The sequence below is a fragment of the Sarcophilus harrisii genome, chromosome 2, assembly GCF_902635505.1.
Source record: "Sarcophilus harrisii chromosome 2, mSarHar1.11, whole genome shotgun sequence".
NCBI classification, from domain to species: domain Eukaryota; kingdom Metazoa; phylum Chordata; class Mammalia; order Dasyuromorphia; family Dasyuridae; genus Sarcophilus; species Sarcophilus harrisii.
In genome coordinates, this window is record NC_045427.1 from 40,362,718 (window position 1) to 40,376,921 (window position 14,204).

Sequence of the window (14,204 nt, forward strand, 5' to 3'; positions counted from 1 at the left end):
CTAATCCTATGTATTTTATTTTATGTATTTAAAACCATTATTCTGAGACAGGGTCTATAGACTTCACCAGATTGCCAAGGGTATCCATGACACACAAAAAAATGTTAAGAACCCTTCTCTAAATTAATGTCTCTCTACTTGATAAATGGCACTTTCTAGGTTCTTTTGGCCTCTTTATCATCACTGCTTACATTAATAAAACTTCCATAGGAATGGTAGTAATGAGAATCAGTATATTTCCATTATTCATTTTTCCCCCTCCCTACTCCCTTCTTTCCTTCCTTTTTTCCTTTCTTCTTCCCTCCTTTCCTTTCTTCCTTTCTTTTTTGGGGGAGAAGGTAATCTGGGTTGAATGGCTTGTTCCAGCTCATACAATTAGGAAATGTCAAATTCTGTGGCTGGATTTGAATTCAGGTTCTCCTGATTCCAGAGCTGGTACTCTATTCACTCTGCCCCCTAGCTGCTCCACCTTTTATTCATTTCCTATTTTTCAACACCAATAGTTTTGTTGAACTGGATTGGAGCTATTTTCATGAGATAAAACTTTTTTCTTCTTATCTTTTTACTTACTTTTAACTTAGTGTTGATTGTTACCTTTGCTATAACTAGTCAATGGTCTAAGAGTCCACATCTGATGCTAATATATCAATAGTCAGTCACTTTTTATCTTTTAAATTATTGTCAAAATCAATTTTGGAGGGTTTTTTTGGTGTTCACTCTATCCAGTGCCTTATGAATGACTTCTTTTTAAAAATACATTTATTTTTAACATTAAAATTTTTAAGTCCCATTTTTTCCCTCCTTCCCACTTCTTCCCCAACTAATGAGAAGGCAGTGTACATCAATTACACATGTGAAATTATTCAAAACATATTTCCATATTAGCCATGTTAAAAAAAAAAAAGAAAAGCAAGAAAAATAAAGTGAAAAAATTATGCTTCAATTTGTAGTCAGACTTCATCAGTTCCCTCTCTGGAGGTAAATAGCATTTTTTATTATGAGTCCTTTGGAATTGTCTTTTTCCATATTATTTTGTGAGACAATCAGAGTTAAGTGACTTGCCTGGAATCACACAACTAATAAGTATCAAGGATCTGAAGCTGGATTTGAACTCAGTCCTCCTGATTCCAGGGCTAATACTCTACCTGTCCACCACCTAAATGTCTCCAAATTGTTTCTTAAAGAAAATTTTCATGATGTGAAGTCACAAGGCTTCTGAGCAATCTAAAAACCCTTGATATTTTTCATTTACTGATCCCAAACTATATATTTTCCACTACTTTTTGCTATCCTTCATTGTGCTCATTCTCACATTAAAATCATTTGTTGCCTTGGAAGATATTATGAAATCCTTTGTGCAATTTTTTCTTCTTCTTCATTGTTGAGTCATTTCAGTTGTGCCCAACTCTTTGGGACCCTATTTGGGATTTTCCCGGCAGAGATACTAAAATGGTTTGCCATTTCCTTCTCCAGCTCATTTTACAGATGAGGAAACTGAGGCAAACAGAGTTAAGTGACTTACCCAGGGTCACACAACTAGTATTTGTCTGAGGTCATATTTAAACTGGGGAAGAAGAGTCTTCCTGACCTAGGTTTTGCCCTCTAGCCACTGAACCAACTAGTTGCACTATGGAATTGAATCCCTTAGTGTGAATTAGTTTATCAAAACTGTTCTGAGTTAGAAAAGGAGCTGAAAGCTTTGAAAAGAGGGATAAGAGTATTAGGTAAGTTTAGGGGTGGAAGAAGGGAGGATGGAGAGGAAAGGGGGTTGCTAAAAGGAAAGACTGAAAGAAGAAAGAGAAATTTGAGACTATAATTTTGCTTCAGGCCAGTCCTGTAGTGATGAGTGAAAGCAGGGGGAGGAGGAAGGAGGGAGGGAAAGGGGGGAAAGGGAGGGAAGAGAGGGAGAGAGGAAGAGCAATCCTTAGAAGGTTACAGAATGATTTGGATCTGAGATTGTGTTATTAAGAATGAGGATGGGATACTAAGACCAATAAAGTCTTTTCATACAGTATCTAAGTCATGGGTTTAAGCAAGTGAATGCATGCTTGCATACACTTCTAAATTATGATTGCAGAAAAATTAATCGATGGACTAGAATAGAAATTCCAGAAAGAGTACCAAAGGTATATTAAAAATTCATGTTTACTAAACCTCTATATATTAACACTGGGGAGAAGAAATTATCCTACTCAGTTATACTGCTGGGAAATTTAGTTGTGTCTCACACATACATATATACAGACACATACCCCAATTAAGTTCCATATCTCATACCATAAATCACAAAATAAATTTCAGCAAGATCAATAAATTAATTATTTTTAAACCACACAGAAAGGTTAGAAGAAAATGTAATAATATATTTCGTTCTGTTTTAGAAAGTAGATAAAATCTGGTCTATCTAACAAAAGGTAAATGGATTTGATTCTATTCATATAAAACCAAACAATTCTGTACAATGAGAAATAATAAAACCAAGATTAAAAAAGAAAACAATTATTTGGGGGGAAATCTTTTTTTTAATAAGATAAAAACCTGACATCCAGAACACAGGGGTACACAAGACTTAGTCTCATTTCCAATAGTAAAAGAATATGGATAGAAAATTTACAAAAGAAGATATATAAACTACATAAATAATTGCTTGGGAAAAAACTGATCTTATTAATTTTAAAAGTGTAAATCAAAGAAAGGTAATTCTTTATATCTAGAACAACAGATACAATAACAAAATTAAATGCTGGCGGAAATGTGAAGAAATAGATATTATCGGTGATGCTGAAAAAATAGATCTTTATGAAAAAAAAGAATTATAAAACTGATCATATTTTCAATATAATAATCTCATTACTAGAAATTTGAATCAAGAATATATATTTTTAAAAACATTGTTTTTGTAAAGACATTCAAAGTTATGTCATACATCATGAAAATTTTAAAAAGGAAAATGTTGAATGATTGAGTAGCTAAACCAGTTCTGGTATATTAATACAAAGAAATATTATATTTTAATAACTTGTGAATTCATCAGCATGAGAGGTCAGGATATGGAATTCCCTACATCTACAAAGAGCATACTCACCTAGAATTTATAGTGAAGGGGTTGCCTAAGACTCAGTGAGCTTAAGTGAGTAGCATCTATAGCTTTGTTGCTTTTGAGTATTTTTTTAGTCTGTCTGAGTCTTTTATACCCCATTTGGGGTTTTCTGGGCAAAGATACTACACTGTTTTGCCATTGCCTTCTACAATTCATTTGACAGATGAGGAATTGAGGCAAATAGGATTAAATGACTTGCCCAGGGTCATACAGCTAGTAAATATCTGAGGCCAGATTTGAATTCACAAAGAAGAGTAACCTTTTAATTCCAGGCCTGCAATTCTATCCACTGGGACACTCAGCTGGTCTCACAACTTTCAAGTGTCTGATCCTGGTATCAAGGTCAGCAATCTATCCTCTATAGTACAGATAGGATAATTCGAATGCCATTTAAAAATGGCAAATACAAAGAACACAAATAAATATGAGAAGATATGAAATACCACAAAGAAAAGAAGTTAGAACTAGAAATGCAATTCATATATTGACTAAAACTACATAAAATATATACATAAAAGACATATGCCAATGAACAAAAAGATGGTGTGGGGAAAGAGGAAATAACTGAATAAATACTTTTATAGAGGCAGCTGGTGGTGCATCATATAATTCATTCCCTCCCCTTCTCCCCATTCTATAGGTAGCTAGGTTGGCTAGGATCAAAAGATAACAGGAAAAAGGGGAAGAGGACTGGTAGGAAGGAAATAAAAGACTTGCTCCACTAAAAAGAAGCCAAAGAAAAATTATAGTAAAGAGAGAAAAACCAATAGTGCTTTGGAACTTTAAAAAATCCATTCAATTATAATCAATTGGGTTATCTGTATAAAACTGTTCCCCGCATCAGCAAATCTGAGTATTAGTGGAGAAATCCTCATCCACAGTCGAGATCACCCAGCTTTTGTCTCCAAGATGGCCCCTCCTTCCATTTAGGCGACTAGGGAACGCTCCAGGTAGCCAATGATTTTACAACGTGCATAAATAAAAGCTTCCCAGGGCCCAGGAAGTGTAGAGCGGCTTTGAGTCCTACTTTTCTCGAGCATCAGAAGATGCAAAGGAGGTCCAGCTGAACTTGCTCCTTCCCTGGGGAAGCACTAAATCCAAAGTGAGATCCTTCTGCTCCTTCTCAGAGTCAACCGGCCGGTACCCCAGCACGCGGAGGGCCCCAGCACACAGCTCTTGCACCCTGTGGATCTTTGGGAAGGGGAGAGCTTGGCGCCAGGCCTGGGAGACGTTAAGAGCATCTCGGGAGGTGATCTTGAAGGCCTCTTTAAGCTGACCAGGCCCCCGGCCGTGCGTGATGTTGTAGATCCAGCCCTCCAGCTGCGGGGTAATGCGAAGGCCAGCAAAGTCATACATGCCTCGGATCTCGACCAGTGGGTTCCGCACCAAGTCCTCAAAGCGCACCAGGCGATAGCGGCCCCGCAGAAAGGGCGGCGGCTTCTGCAGGGCCACCTCGGTGATGCGCACGTGGCTGCGGCACACCTCCTGCACCACCCGCAGCCCGGGGTCGGCTTCCACCCACGTCCCGTTGGTGCCCAGCACGATGCCGTTGTCCCGCGCCAAGGCCTTGGCCGACTGCTCCCGGGACTTGAGCACGGCTCGCGGGTCCCGGACCAGGTGGATGATGTGCAGGTTGAGGGAGGGGTCGGTCAGCAGCGGGTACAGAACCTGCAGGTTGAAGAAGCGCACCTCCTTGAGCACCACGTGGCTATAGGAGCGGCAGGCCTTTGCCAGGGCCTGGAAGGGCTGCTGCCCACAGCGGCTCTTACAGGCAGCCTCGCTGGTGATGTCCTCTCTCCGGAAGGCGCTGCAGGCTGGCGGGGAGCACAGCGCTCGGCTGACGGCCCACTGGAAGAGGTCCGACAGGGTTCGGTACCAAGGCAGGTAGGCGCTGAAGACGTTCATGTCACAGAGGAATACGGAGCGCACCAGGTCCCGCACAGCCATGTGGAGCACCTCAGCGTTGCTCTGGGAGAGGGTCACCCACACGTGCCAGGCCGGCTCCATCAGGTAGAAGACGTCTGGGTGCTGGCTGAAGAGCTGGCCCACGAAGGAGGAGCCCGAGCGCCAGGAGGACAGGATCAGCACGTGGACATGGGCCGGCTTCTCCTTGAAGGAGGGCAGCAGGTGGTTGTGGTGTGTATACAGGTAGAGCAGGAGGCCCGTCTGTACTATGAAGAGGACAGCCATGGTAGTGCTGGAAATGCGTGGCCAAGCCATGGTGCCACAGGGGCCAGGAAGACCACAGGCACAGATGGCCTGCAGAAGAAATAAGGGCCAGTCAGCCTCCAAAGTCATCTCGTGTCCCCTTATCCCTAACCCAGCCCCTTAGGGAAGTATAGGACCAAGCCATCACCTCCAGGGCTGTCTGGCACCCAGAGCACATCATATTCCTTTCCCACCCTTTACCTTGGTTACCCTCTGATTGAGTTTACCCTATGATTGAGAGAGAAGTTACCTAATTGTCCAAGCCTACTGGAGTGTATGATCAAGGCGGTTAGTATAGATATTATTTTGTGTTATATTGCTATATTATATATATTACTATGTTATATATCATCCACATAAAGAAGAGCCTAACAATTCATAACTGCATTTAAATTAGAATGAAGAAAGTAAATGCCATTTAAGAGGAGAGAGTAAGGCACAGAAAAGCACTCCAGGAACTATTCCTAAGGAAACACTAGGGACATGATTACCATAGAAACTCAGTGTTTAACAAGAATATGCATTTTTTATGGTCTGTAATATATTTTATAATTTTGATTTAATTAAATTTTAATATAATTTTACTTAATATATTTTAAATGTAAAATATTTATTTTAATTATTTTACTTCTTTTTTTTAGTAAATTTATTTTTAATACACATTACACTATGAATCATATTGGGAGAGAAAAATCAAAACAAAAGAGAAAAATCATGGGAGAGATAACGCTCTCCCCCCCCCCCAAAAAAAAAAAAGAATATAGCATGTGTATCAACACATTCAGGCTCCTTAGTTCTTTTTCTGGATGCAGATGGCATTTTCTGTCCAAAATCTATTGGGTTTGCTTTGGATCACTGACTCAGTGAGAAGAACCACGTCTTTTATACTTGATCATTGCACATTCTTGCTGTTACTGTGTACAGTGTATTCCTGGTTCTGCTTGTTTCACTCAGCATCAGTTCATGTTGTTATACTTCTTTTAGTATACTTCCCCAATAAATGAGAGTATAAACTGCATAAGATCAGGGAACCGTGTTCTCTTCTCTACTCAGAGGGGTCTTTGGACACAGAAATGATACTCAACAAATTTGATTAATTTAGATGAATAGAATTCATTAGTTCTACAAGATGAATAAGGGAATGAATGAGTTGGAAAAATAAGAGTGAGTTCTTTGCCCAATTTCAATTCCACGAGCTAATTAACTGGCAAAGGAGCTGGAGATAACTGAACTCCTAGCTTACCAGGGGAATACCTTGATCGTGTGGTATGGGAAGAATTACTGTATCTCATCTCTGTTCCATTTTAGGTCAGGCTCTCAGCCTTCCCTCTGCCATTTCTATCAGACTCCCCATTCAGTTGTGAGTCATCATAGCCAGGTGGCTCAGTGAATAGAGAATGCACCTGGAATCAAAGAAAACTAAATTCAAATACAACCTTAGATACTTGCTGGCTGATGGTCCTGGACATGGCACTTAACCACAGTCTGGTAGGCCAGTCTGCTTCTAGTCTCTTCCCCACTCTTCCCAAAGCACAGGTCTGATCACATCAGCTCATTACCCAATATCCTCCCATCTCCGGGATCAAATATAAAATCCTCTGCGTGGCCTGAAAGGCCCTTCTGAACCCAGCCCTCTCTTAAACCTTCCTCCCCAACATGAATCCCCTGATCCAGTGACATTGGTTTCTTGGCAGTTGCACCAATAAGGCTCTCTATCTTTCAGCTCTGGGCATTTTCTTTGTCTCTCATGCCTGGAATGTTCTACCTCCTCATTTCCATTTCCTGGCTTTCCAGCCTCTTTTAAGACCCAGCTAAAATCTCATCTTATACCACAAGTCTTTCCCAACTCCTCTTAATTCCATTGTCTTTCCTTCTTTAATTATTTTCTATTTATCCTGCATATAACTTGTTTATACATGTGTGTTTGCTTGTCATTTCCCTCTGTAGATTGTGAAATCCTTGAAAACAGGTACTGTAACTTTTTTTTTGTACTTCCAGTGTCTAGCACAGTACCTAGTCCATAGTAGGTGCTGAATAAATATTTATTGACAATTGAACTGACTTGTTGCATTCAGTATTATGTGTGTTGGAAACACCACTGGCTTTGAAAACACAGACCAGTGTAACTTGAGGTAAATAATTTTCCTCTCTGAACCAGTTTTCTCAACTGTTAAATGAAGGATTGGACCAAATCATCTCTAAGTTCCCTTATAACTATAAATCTATTAACACTAGAAAGCCAGAGACACTACGTTTAGTAGGTTAGAGGGTGAGAAACAGAAAGGGGAAATAGTCCTTTTATTTAATGGCAAAAGGACTCCTATTTAGACAGACTTATAAAACTTTAAAGCACCTTCCAAGCAACATTCCTTGCTATTATTCTCATCCAGGAGATATGGAAGCGGTGAGATGCTGTTCTTCCTATTTTATAAATGGGAAATTTGAGTCATTGAGAAAGGGTTGATTTTTGATCAACAACAGTTTGAAATGCAAATCTATGAATTCTTCACTTACCTGTGGGCTTCCTAAGACTTGAGACAGATAGGTAGTAAAAGTAGGATCAAGAAGCCCTGAACTCAAATCTAGCCTCAGATACTAGTTATTACCCTAGCAAGTCACTTAACCATCTGCCTGACGTTCCTCATTTGTAAAATGGTGATAATAACAGCACCTACATCTCAGAGTTTTTGTAAAGGTAAAATGAGATATTTATAAAGCACTTAGCAAACCTTAAGGTGTTACATCAGTGCTAGCTGTTATTATATTAAAGACTCCCTTGTTCCTCAGTAAAGCTCTGCTCTTGTCAGTTTCTACAGTTCTGTCTCTTAGAGCCCTGGCTCAGAATCTGAAGGAGTGGAATACAATGCATGCTGGACTGATTTCTCTCATCTTGATCTAAGTGGGCAGGTAGATCTCCCAGTTCAGGAGTTCCAAAGCTTAGAGAGGGAGGATTGAAACCAAAAAAGCAGCAGCCTCTAAAGGTCATAGTAGGAACAAATTATAATCTAGGGTGGGCTATGCCATAAGACTAAGGAATAAGCCTGGGAGAAGAAGAAAAGAGGGGGAGAAGAGGAAGAAAGAAAAGAAAGTGGGAAGAAAAGATGGAATAGAGTCAGGAAGCCAAGGGGAGGGGGGGGAATGAAACAGGAGAAAAAGTTGCTTAAGATGAGGTATGATAAAGTGTTAACCCAATAGCTTCAGGTGCCACTAAGACCTACCCAATCTTTGTCTCTAAGAGATCTAATGGAAAGAGGATTTTTCTATGCCAGGAAGCTGGGAGGAATCAGAGCTCTGTAAGGGTTAGCCAAGAAGTAGGCACCCAGTAAAAAAGGATATTCCTGCAGTTCTAGGTTACAGACCTATTGAAAAGAAAATGTAAAGAAAGCCTCTGGTAGGACAGTCTTTGGTGTTTGGTTGGGAGTACAGTCCCCTTTCCTGCCTTGAATAATTTCTTTACAGACCTTATCTACGGCATCTGGACACCAATAGATTTTGCCTTCTATCTACTCTTCCTAATTCTGATGTTTATTTAGGGCCTAAGAAATAAATCTCTAACCACTAAGAATCCTAGAGAAAGGGATAACTCATCCTGAACAGCAACATTCTTCTACTCTTCCCCCTTCTCCCCACTCAATACACACACACAAACACACACACACACACACACACACACGAGCAAATCAGTGCTGGGGATTCATGATCCAGTGTCCACAGATGCAGAGACTGCAGTACCAGATTCAGAAGTCAGCATACCAGTGCTTTCTTAGCTCTGGCACTTGTCTCAGTGGCTTGAAGTAAGACTTTCCTTCCCTTTTCTAGGTCTCAATTTTCCCATTAATGGGAACTTTTGATTTTCTTACCTATTTCTCCCACTTTATTACCTTTATTTACCTTTATTACCTTCTTTATGTAGAGATTTTTTTTTCAGGATCCCAATCAACATTTGCAAGATCTCTTTAAAGTATGTATGGATATAAACCATATTGTTTTGCAATTTCATTTCCAGTGAAACCGGGTATACAGAAACATCAAGAAAGTCTCTTTAAGTGTCCGTAAGCCACTCTGCTCTGGCTGACACAGCTCCCAAGGTAAGCTTTTCTCAAGAACTGCTAATCCTCCTATGACCACAGTTCTTGAATCTTCCCTTATTAATTCCACACTTCCTGGTGGGAAACTTACAGAATTGTTATTTATGGTTGATTCCCTTCACCCAACATAGCAACCTGGACAAAAGTGCTGATCATGTACATCATTGCTATGAAAAGAGAAAGTACATGGGGCACCCCTCGAATATAGCACACAGGATTCAGTTCTGGGCACTCAGATGGTTCCATGAAGATCCATCCAATCTATGTAAAATGCCCAGGGAGAAGTAACAGCCTTGTCCTACTTTGGGAGTGGAGGGGATTAGACTGGTACTTGACAGTATAAACAGGAATAGCCTCAGTCACATTTTTAGATGAAATCTAATTAGCCCAGTCTTAGGGCTGGTTCTTTTCTGTAATTCATCCTTCTAGACACCTTAACCAGTTCTGGCGTCTTCCCCATTTCTACACTGAGCTGTGTGGCTCCTACACAAATATTTCCATTCTCATTGAAACATAAAAAAGTTTCCCTTGTGCCAGTAATAACGAGCACACACACACAATCTGGGAAAGGGATTCTAGCATCTAAAGGAGAGGGCCTTCCTACTTCACCCAGTCCCTATTCCCAGGACTGCAGCCTGTCTGTTGCCCATACTTGCTTTTAGGTGCCCTGAGCTCCAGACTGCACCTCTCTGCTCTTGCCCTCCACTGAAGTATTTCACCTGCCTGCACTGGCTTTTCAGACTGTGCCTAGAACAGAATTTCTATACTCATAATGCTCAGACCTGGATACTTGCTAACTAACTAACTAGTTGTCTGTTGTTGGTGGCAGGGGAGAAATTCATTTCATTTTCCTGGAGTATGGAGTTTTCCTACTTGTAAAATGAAAAATGAACTAAATGAGTGGTTAGGACACCAGCCCTGAAGTCAGGAGAACCTGAGTTCAAATTTGGCCTCAGACACTTAATACTTCCTAGTTCTGTGACCCTGGGCCTAACCCCAATTGCCTCAGCAAAAAAGAAAGAAAGAAAAAGAGAGAGAGAGAGAGAGAGAGAGAGAGAGAGAGAGAGGGGAAGGGAGGGAAGGAGGGAGGGAAGGAGGAAAGAAAAGGAAAGAAACTAAATGATTTCAAAGATTCATTCCTGTAGAAAGTAAAATCCTCATGGACAAGTAACTCTTGTAATTTGTCTTTGTTTTCAGAGGAAGCACTCATAATAACTTATTGAATTAGTAGCTATTTTTAACTGTAATGCCACAGTCTCCTTGAACTGCCCTATCTCAGTCATTCTGCCCCAAACCTCAGGCTACCATACCACCCTTCCCTCTTGATCATCAGAATAATTGAAAAGGCTAAAAGATCTTATATTTTAGAATATCAGATGCTGCTCCCCATCCCAATCTATTAGAATATAGATACTTTTCCCCATTAGAATATCAGATATTCTTCCCATCTCCAGTGCCTCCCTATGTCACCCCATCCACTCCCCATTATGTCAATGCTTCTGCCTCCCTATAAAGAATCTCTATACCCCACATTTGAGATGAGATACTTGGAGATAAGAATCCGATCTAGTCAACTGACTTACTCTCCAATAAATTAATTATAACTCTCTAACCTCTATCTCGCCTCAGTTTCTCCGGCGTTACATAACATCCTACCCATTCTTTTGTAATTCTAAGAAGTAGAATGCAGTGGGCAGTCCCTATCATTAAATGCCCCAATCCTCCTATATATTTGCAGCCATTAGAGCTGTGGGCTCTCTTTCCCCAAATGAAATCGCTTCAGGAAGGACTACCCACTTTGACTCATCCCAGGGTCTGCCCTTCCCCCTCAGTCAAGGATGTCCAAAGCTATCACTGTGTCATTCAGAGACCCCTGCAGGGTAGGAGGACCCCAGGAATGGATAGGAGGGAAAGATTGGGTCATTCTCCAGGTATGGCAACAGGAGAACTCCAGAACTCAGGGATAGAAGGGATTCTGGAATATGGGAGAGCAGGGAGAAGGGAGAGGATCTTAGTGGACCCAGAGACTGAAGAAGGCTCTTGGCCCTTAAAGGGGAGCAGAAAGAGCAATCAGAAGGTCCCAGAGGCACAAGGAGAAGCGATCTTGGGACTGGAGGGAAATAAAGTGACGAGGGAGAGGTGCCAAAAGGCAGGGGGCTGTCCCGGCACTCTGGGCGCCCAGGGGAACGGATACGTGAAGGTGCTGGAGACCCGAGGTTAAGACTTAATGAACTGAATCCGAGAGAGGAGGGATCCCGGGGACCCCGGAGGCTGCCGCTCCTACTGGGTGAGCGATGAGTGCCGGGACCGGAGATGCGTTGACCCCCTCCACCCCAGTCCCTACCCCCAGGACTGCAGCCCGCCGCCCGCCGCCCGTACCTGCTTTTAGCTGGCGGGACCCCGAGCCCCAGGCTGCACCTCTCTGCTCTTGCCCTCCACTGACCCGGGAGCGGGGCGCCGTCTCTGCCGTCCTGGAGCTCAGCGAGCACAAGTGGCTTCCAGACGTGGCCGCAGCACCGGCCGGGAGGGGCGGGGACAGGAGGCAAGGGAAGCTTGAACCCCTCCCCGCTCCCCCATCCCCTGTCATCCCCGCGCCAGTCCGCAGCGAGGTGGGGGTGGGATTCAGCCCGGGGCAGCGAGGGGACCGAGGACCGTAGTGCCGGACAGATCACCTAGTCCCAATTTGTAAATGAGGAAACTGAGGCCGAATGAGGAAAAAGTGGTCGGCAAATAGCAGAGCCAGACTTTCTGGGTCAAAAGCCAGGGCGTCTGCCACTCTGAGAGCGCCTATCCTAGAATGTGGAGGTGCGTAGATCACCTAGTCCCAATTTGTAAATGAGGAAACTGAGGCCGAATGAGGAAAAAGTGGTCGGCAAATAGCAGAGCCAGACTTTCTGGGTCCAAAAGCCAGGGCGTCTGCCACTCTGGGAGCGCCTATCCTAGAATGTGGAGGTGCGGGGGCAGGCAGAGGCCGGTAGCAGCAAAGATGTGCCAGCCACAAGGCAAGGCACACCGTCCCCAGACCAGAGTCATCCGGGATTTTCCCCTCCCATTCAGGGCCAGCAGAGCTGCCCGCTGAGAACAAGGGATTTGGACGCTGGCCTGAAGCTGCCATTCATGGGCTGTGTATGACACTTTAGGTCAGTCACTCCTGTCAGTAAAATGGGAGAGTTAGTGGATGTTGTCCCATTCCGCGTCTAACATTCTATGCCCCCAGAGGAAGGGAGCCTACACTTTAGAGCTGCAGTGAACCATGGAGACAAATCCCCGCATCTTACAAACAGGGAAATCGAGGCACAGAAACATTTAATTCACTTGCACATGACGGCATAGCTAGTATTTGGATCCAGGTTTAACATAACGTTCATGAGGCGATTACCTCCCAGGTCCAGGCACTTGTCCATTCATTCAGCAAATTTACTGAGTGCCTACTGTGTGAAATGTGTCCTTCTCTATTACTATTTTCTCAGAGAACCGGGTGTATGGGGGAGCACGCTCACCCCAACACCACACCTCAGACTAAGCAAGGGAAGGGGAGAGCTGTGGAAAGGTTATAAAGACAGCTGAAGAGTACAAAAAGACCCTTGTGAATGAAACAAACTCAAAAGCAGTCACTCTAAAGTTCTAAGCCAAAGTGACCTGGAAGAGGAGCTGCCTTCCAAATTCAGATCCAGCCTTCAAAACTAAACAAGTAGCTCAAGCAGAAAAAAAAAAAATCTTGTTTTTGATTCCCTGCCCACCCTCCTTGCCCTATCCCAGGCCTATTCCCTCATTTCTCGAGGGGAAAAAAAAGGACAAAACAGCAAACCTAACATAATTGGTCCCCAAAAGATATCTCCTGGAAGAATAAGACCGATCATGGCAGGAAAGGGAGGGAGCTACTTAGCATTTGGTCATTGACTCCCACTGAAGGGTCAGCTCTTGGACTGCTGAACCCTCAGCTCAGCTCATTCACCTCCCACTCTGGCGCATGCTCCAAGAGTGCCAAGAACTGTGTTTCTTAGCACAAACTTTAGTGCAAACAAGATGCCAGCTACAAACTTGGTTTTGGTTGAATAAAGGAAACTCCTTTTCCTGTGAGTTTAAGGATAGGCCTCTACTATCTCCATAAGATGGATGATTTAAATTTCTTTTAAGAACTCATTTCCTCTCAGAATGCTACTCTTCCATAGCTGGAGTTTAAAGCAGCATGATATAATTAGTGCAAGAGCCAGAGATGCAGCCACTGGAGTCTCTAATTACTAGGTTAAGAACTCATTTCCTCTCAGAATGCTACTCTTCCATAGCTGGAGTTTAAAGCAGCATGATATAATTAGTGCAAGAGCCAGAGATGCAGCCACTGGAGTCTCTAATTACTAGGACTAGGAGTAAATCACTTCCCTTAGCCTGAAGATGGAGGCTTATATTTACACTTCGTATCTCACAAAGGCTATTGTGAATAATACATATATAATACTTTGTAACCAGAAAGTGCTTAATAAATGCTTTCTTAACAATAAGGCAATTACTCAGGTGAATTAGATCAAACATGATGCCCCTAAATTTGGGAGGTAATTTCAAACAAAATCATATTGGGTGATTTAATTTTTCTTAAATTACCAAGCAACTGCCTTAAATGTTGGCTTTGCCTGTGGAAACAATCTTTAAAGTCGATTTCACTTTTTTCCCTCTCAACTCAAATCTACCGTGTTTCAGAAGCAGAGTTGTTCCTGCCTTTAAATAATCGAATGCTTCCAAAACAAAGTTGTAATTTTCCAGGCTATGGCTAGAACATGCCGTCAAGTGAATTTAGCTGAAAACTCCCGTTT

General features: G+C 42.5%; 1 protein-coding gene across 1 annotated transcript; it reads right to left on the minus strand.

Moving 5' to 3' along the window:
• Nucleotides 1-3,277: 3,277 nt before the first annotated feature.
• On the minus strand, nucleotides 3,278-12,194 carry CHST6 (carbohydrate sulfotransferase 6). Its single transcript, XM_031950001.1, has 2 exons — nucleotides 11,776-12,194; nucleotides 3,278-5,359 (listed from the first exon to the last, which is right to left on the minus strand). Exon 2 carries the CDS (start codon nucleotides 5,318-5,320, stop codon nucleotides 4,124-4,126), a length of 1,197 nt encoding a protein of 398 aa, XP_031805861.1. The 5' UTR covers nucleotides 5,321-5,359; nucleotides 11,776-12,194; the 3' UTR covers nucleotides 3,278-4,123.
• Nucleotides 12,195-14,204: the final 2,010 nt, after the last annotated feature.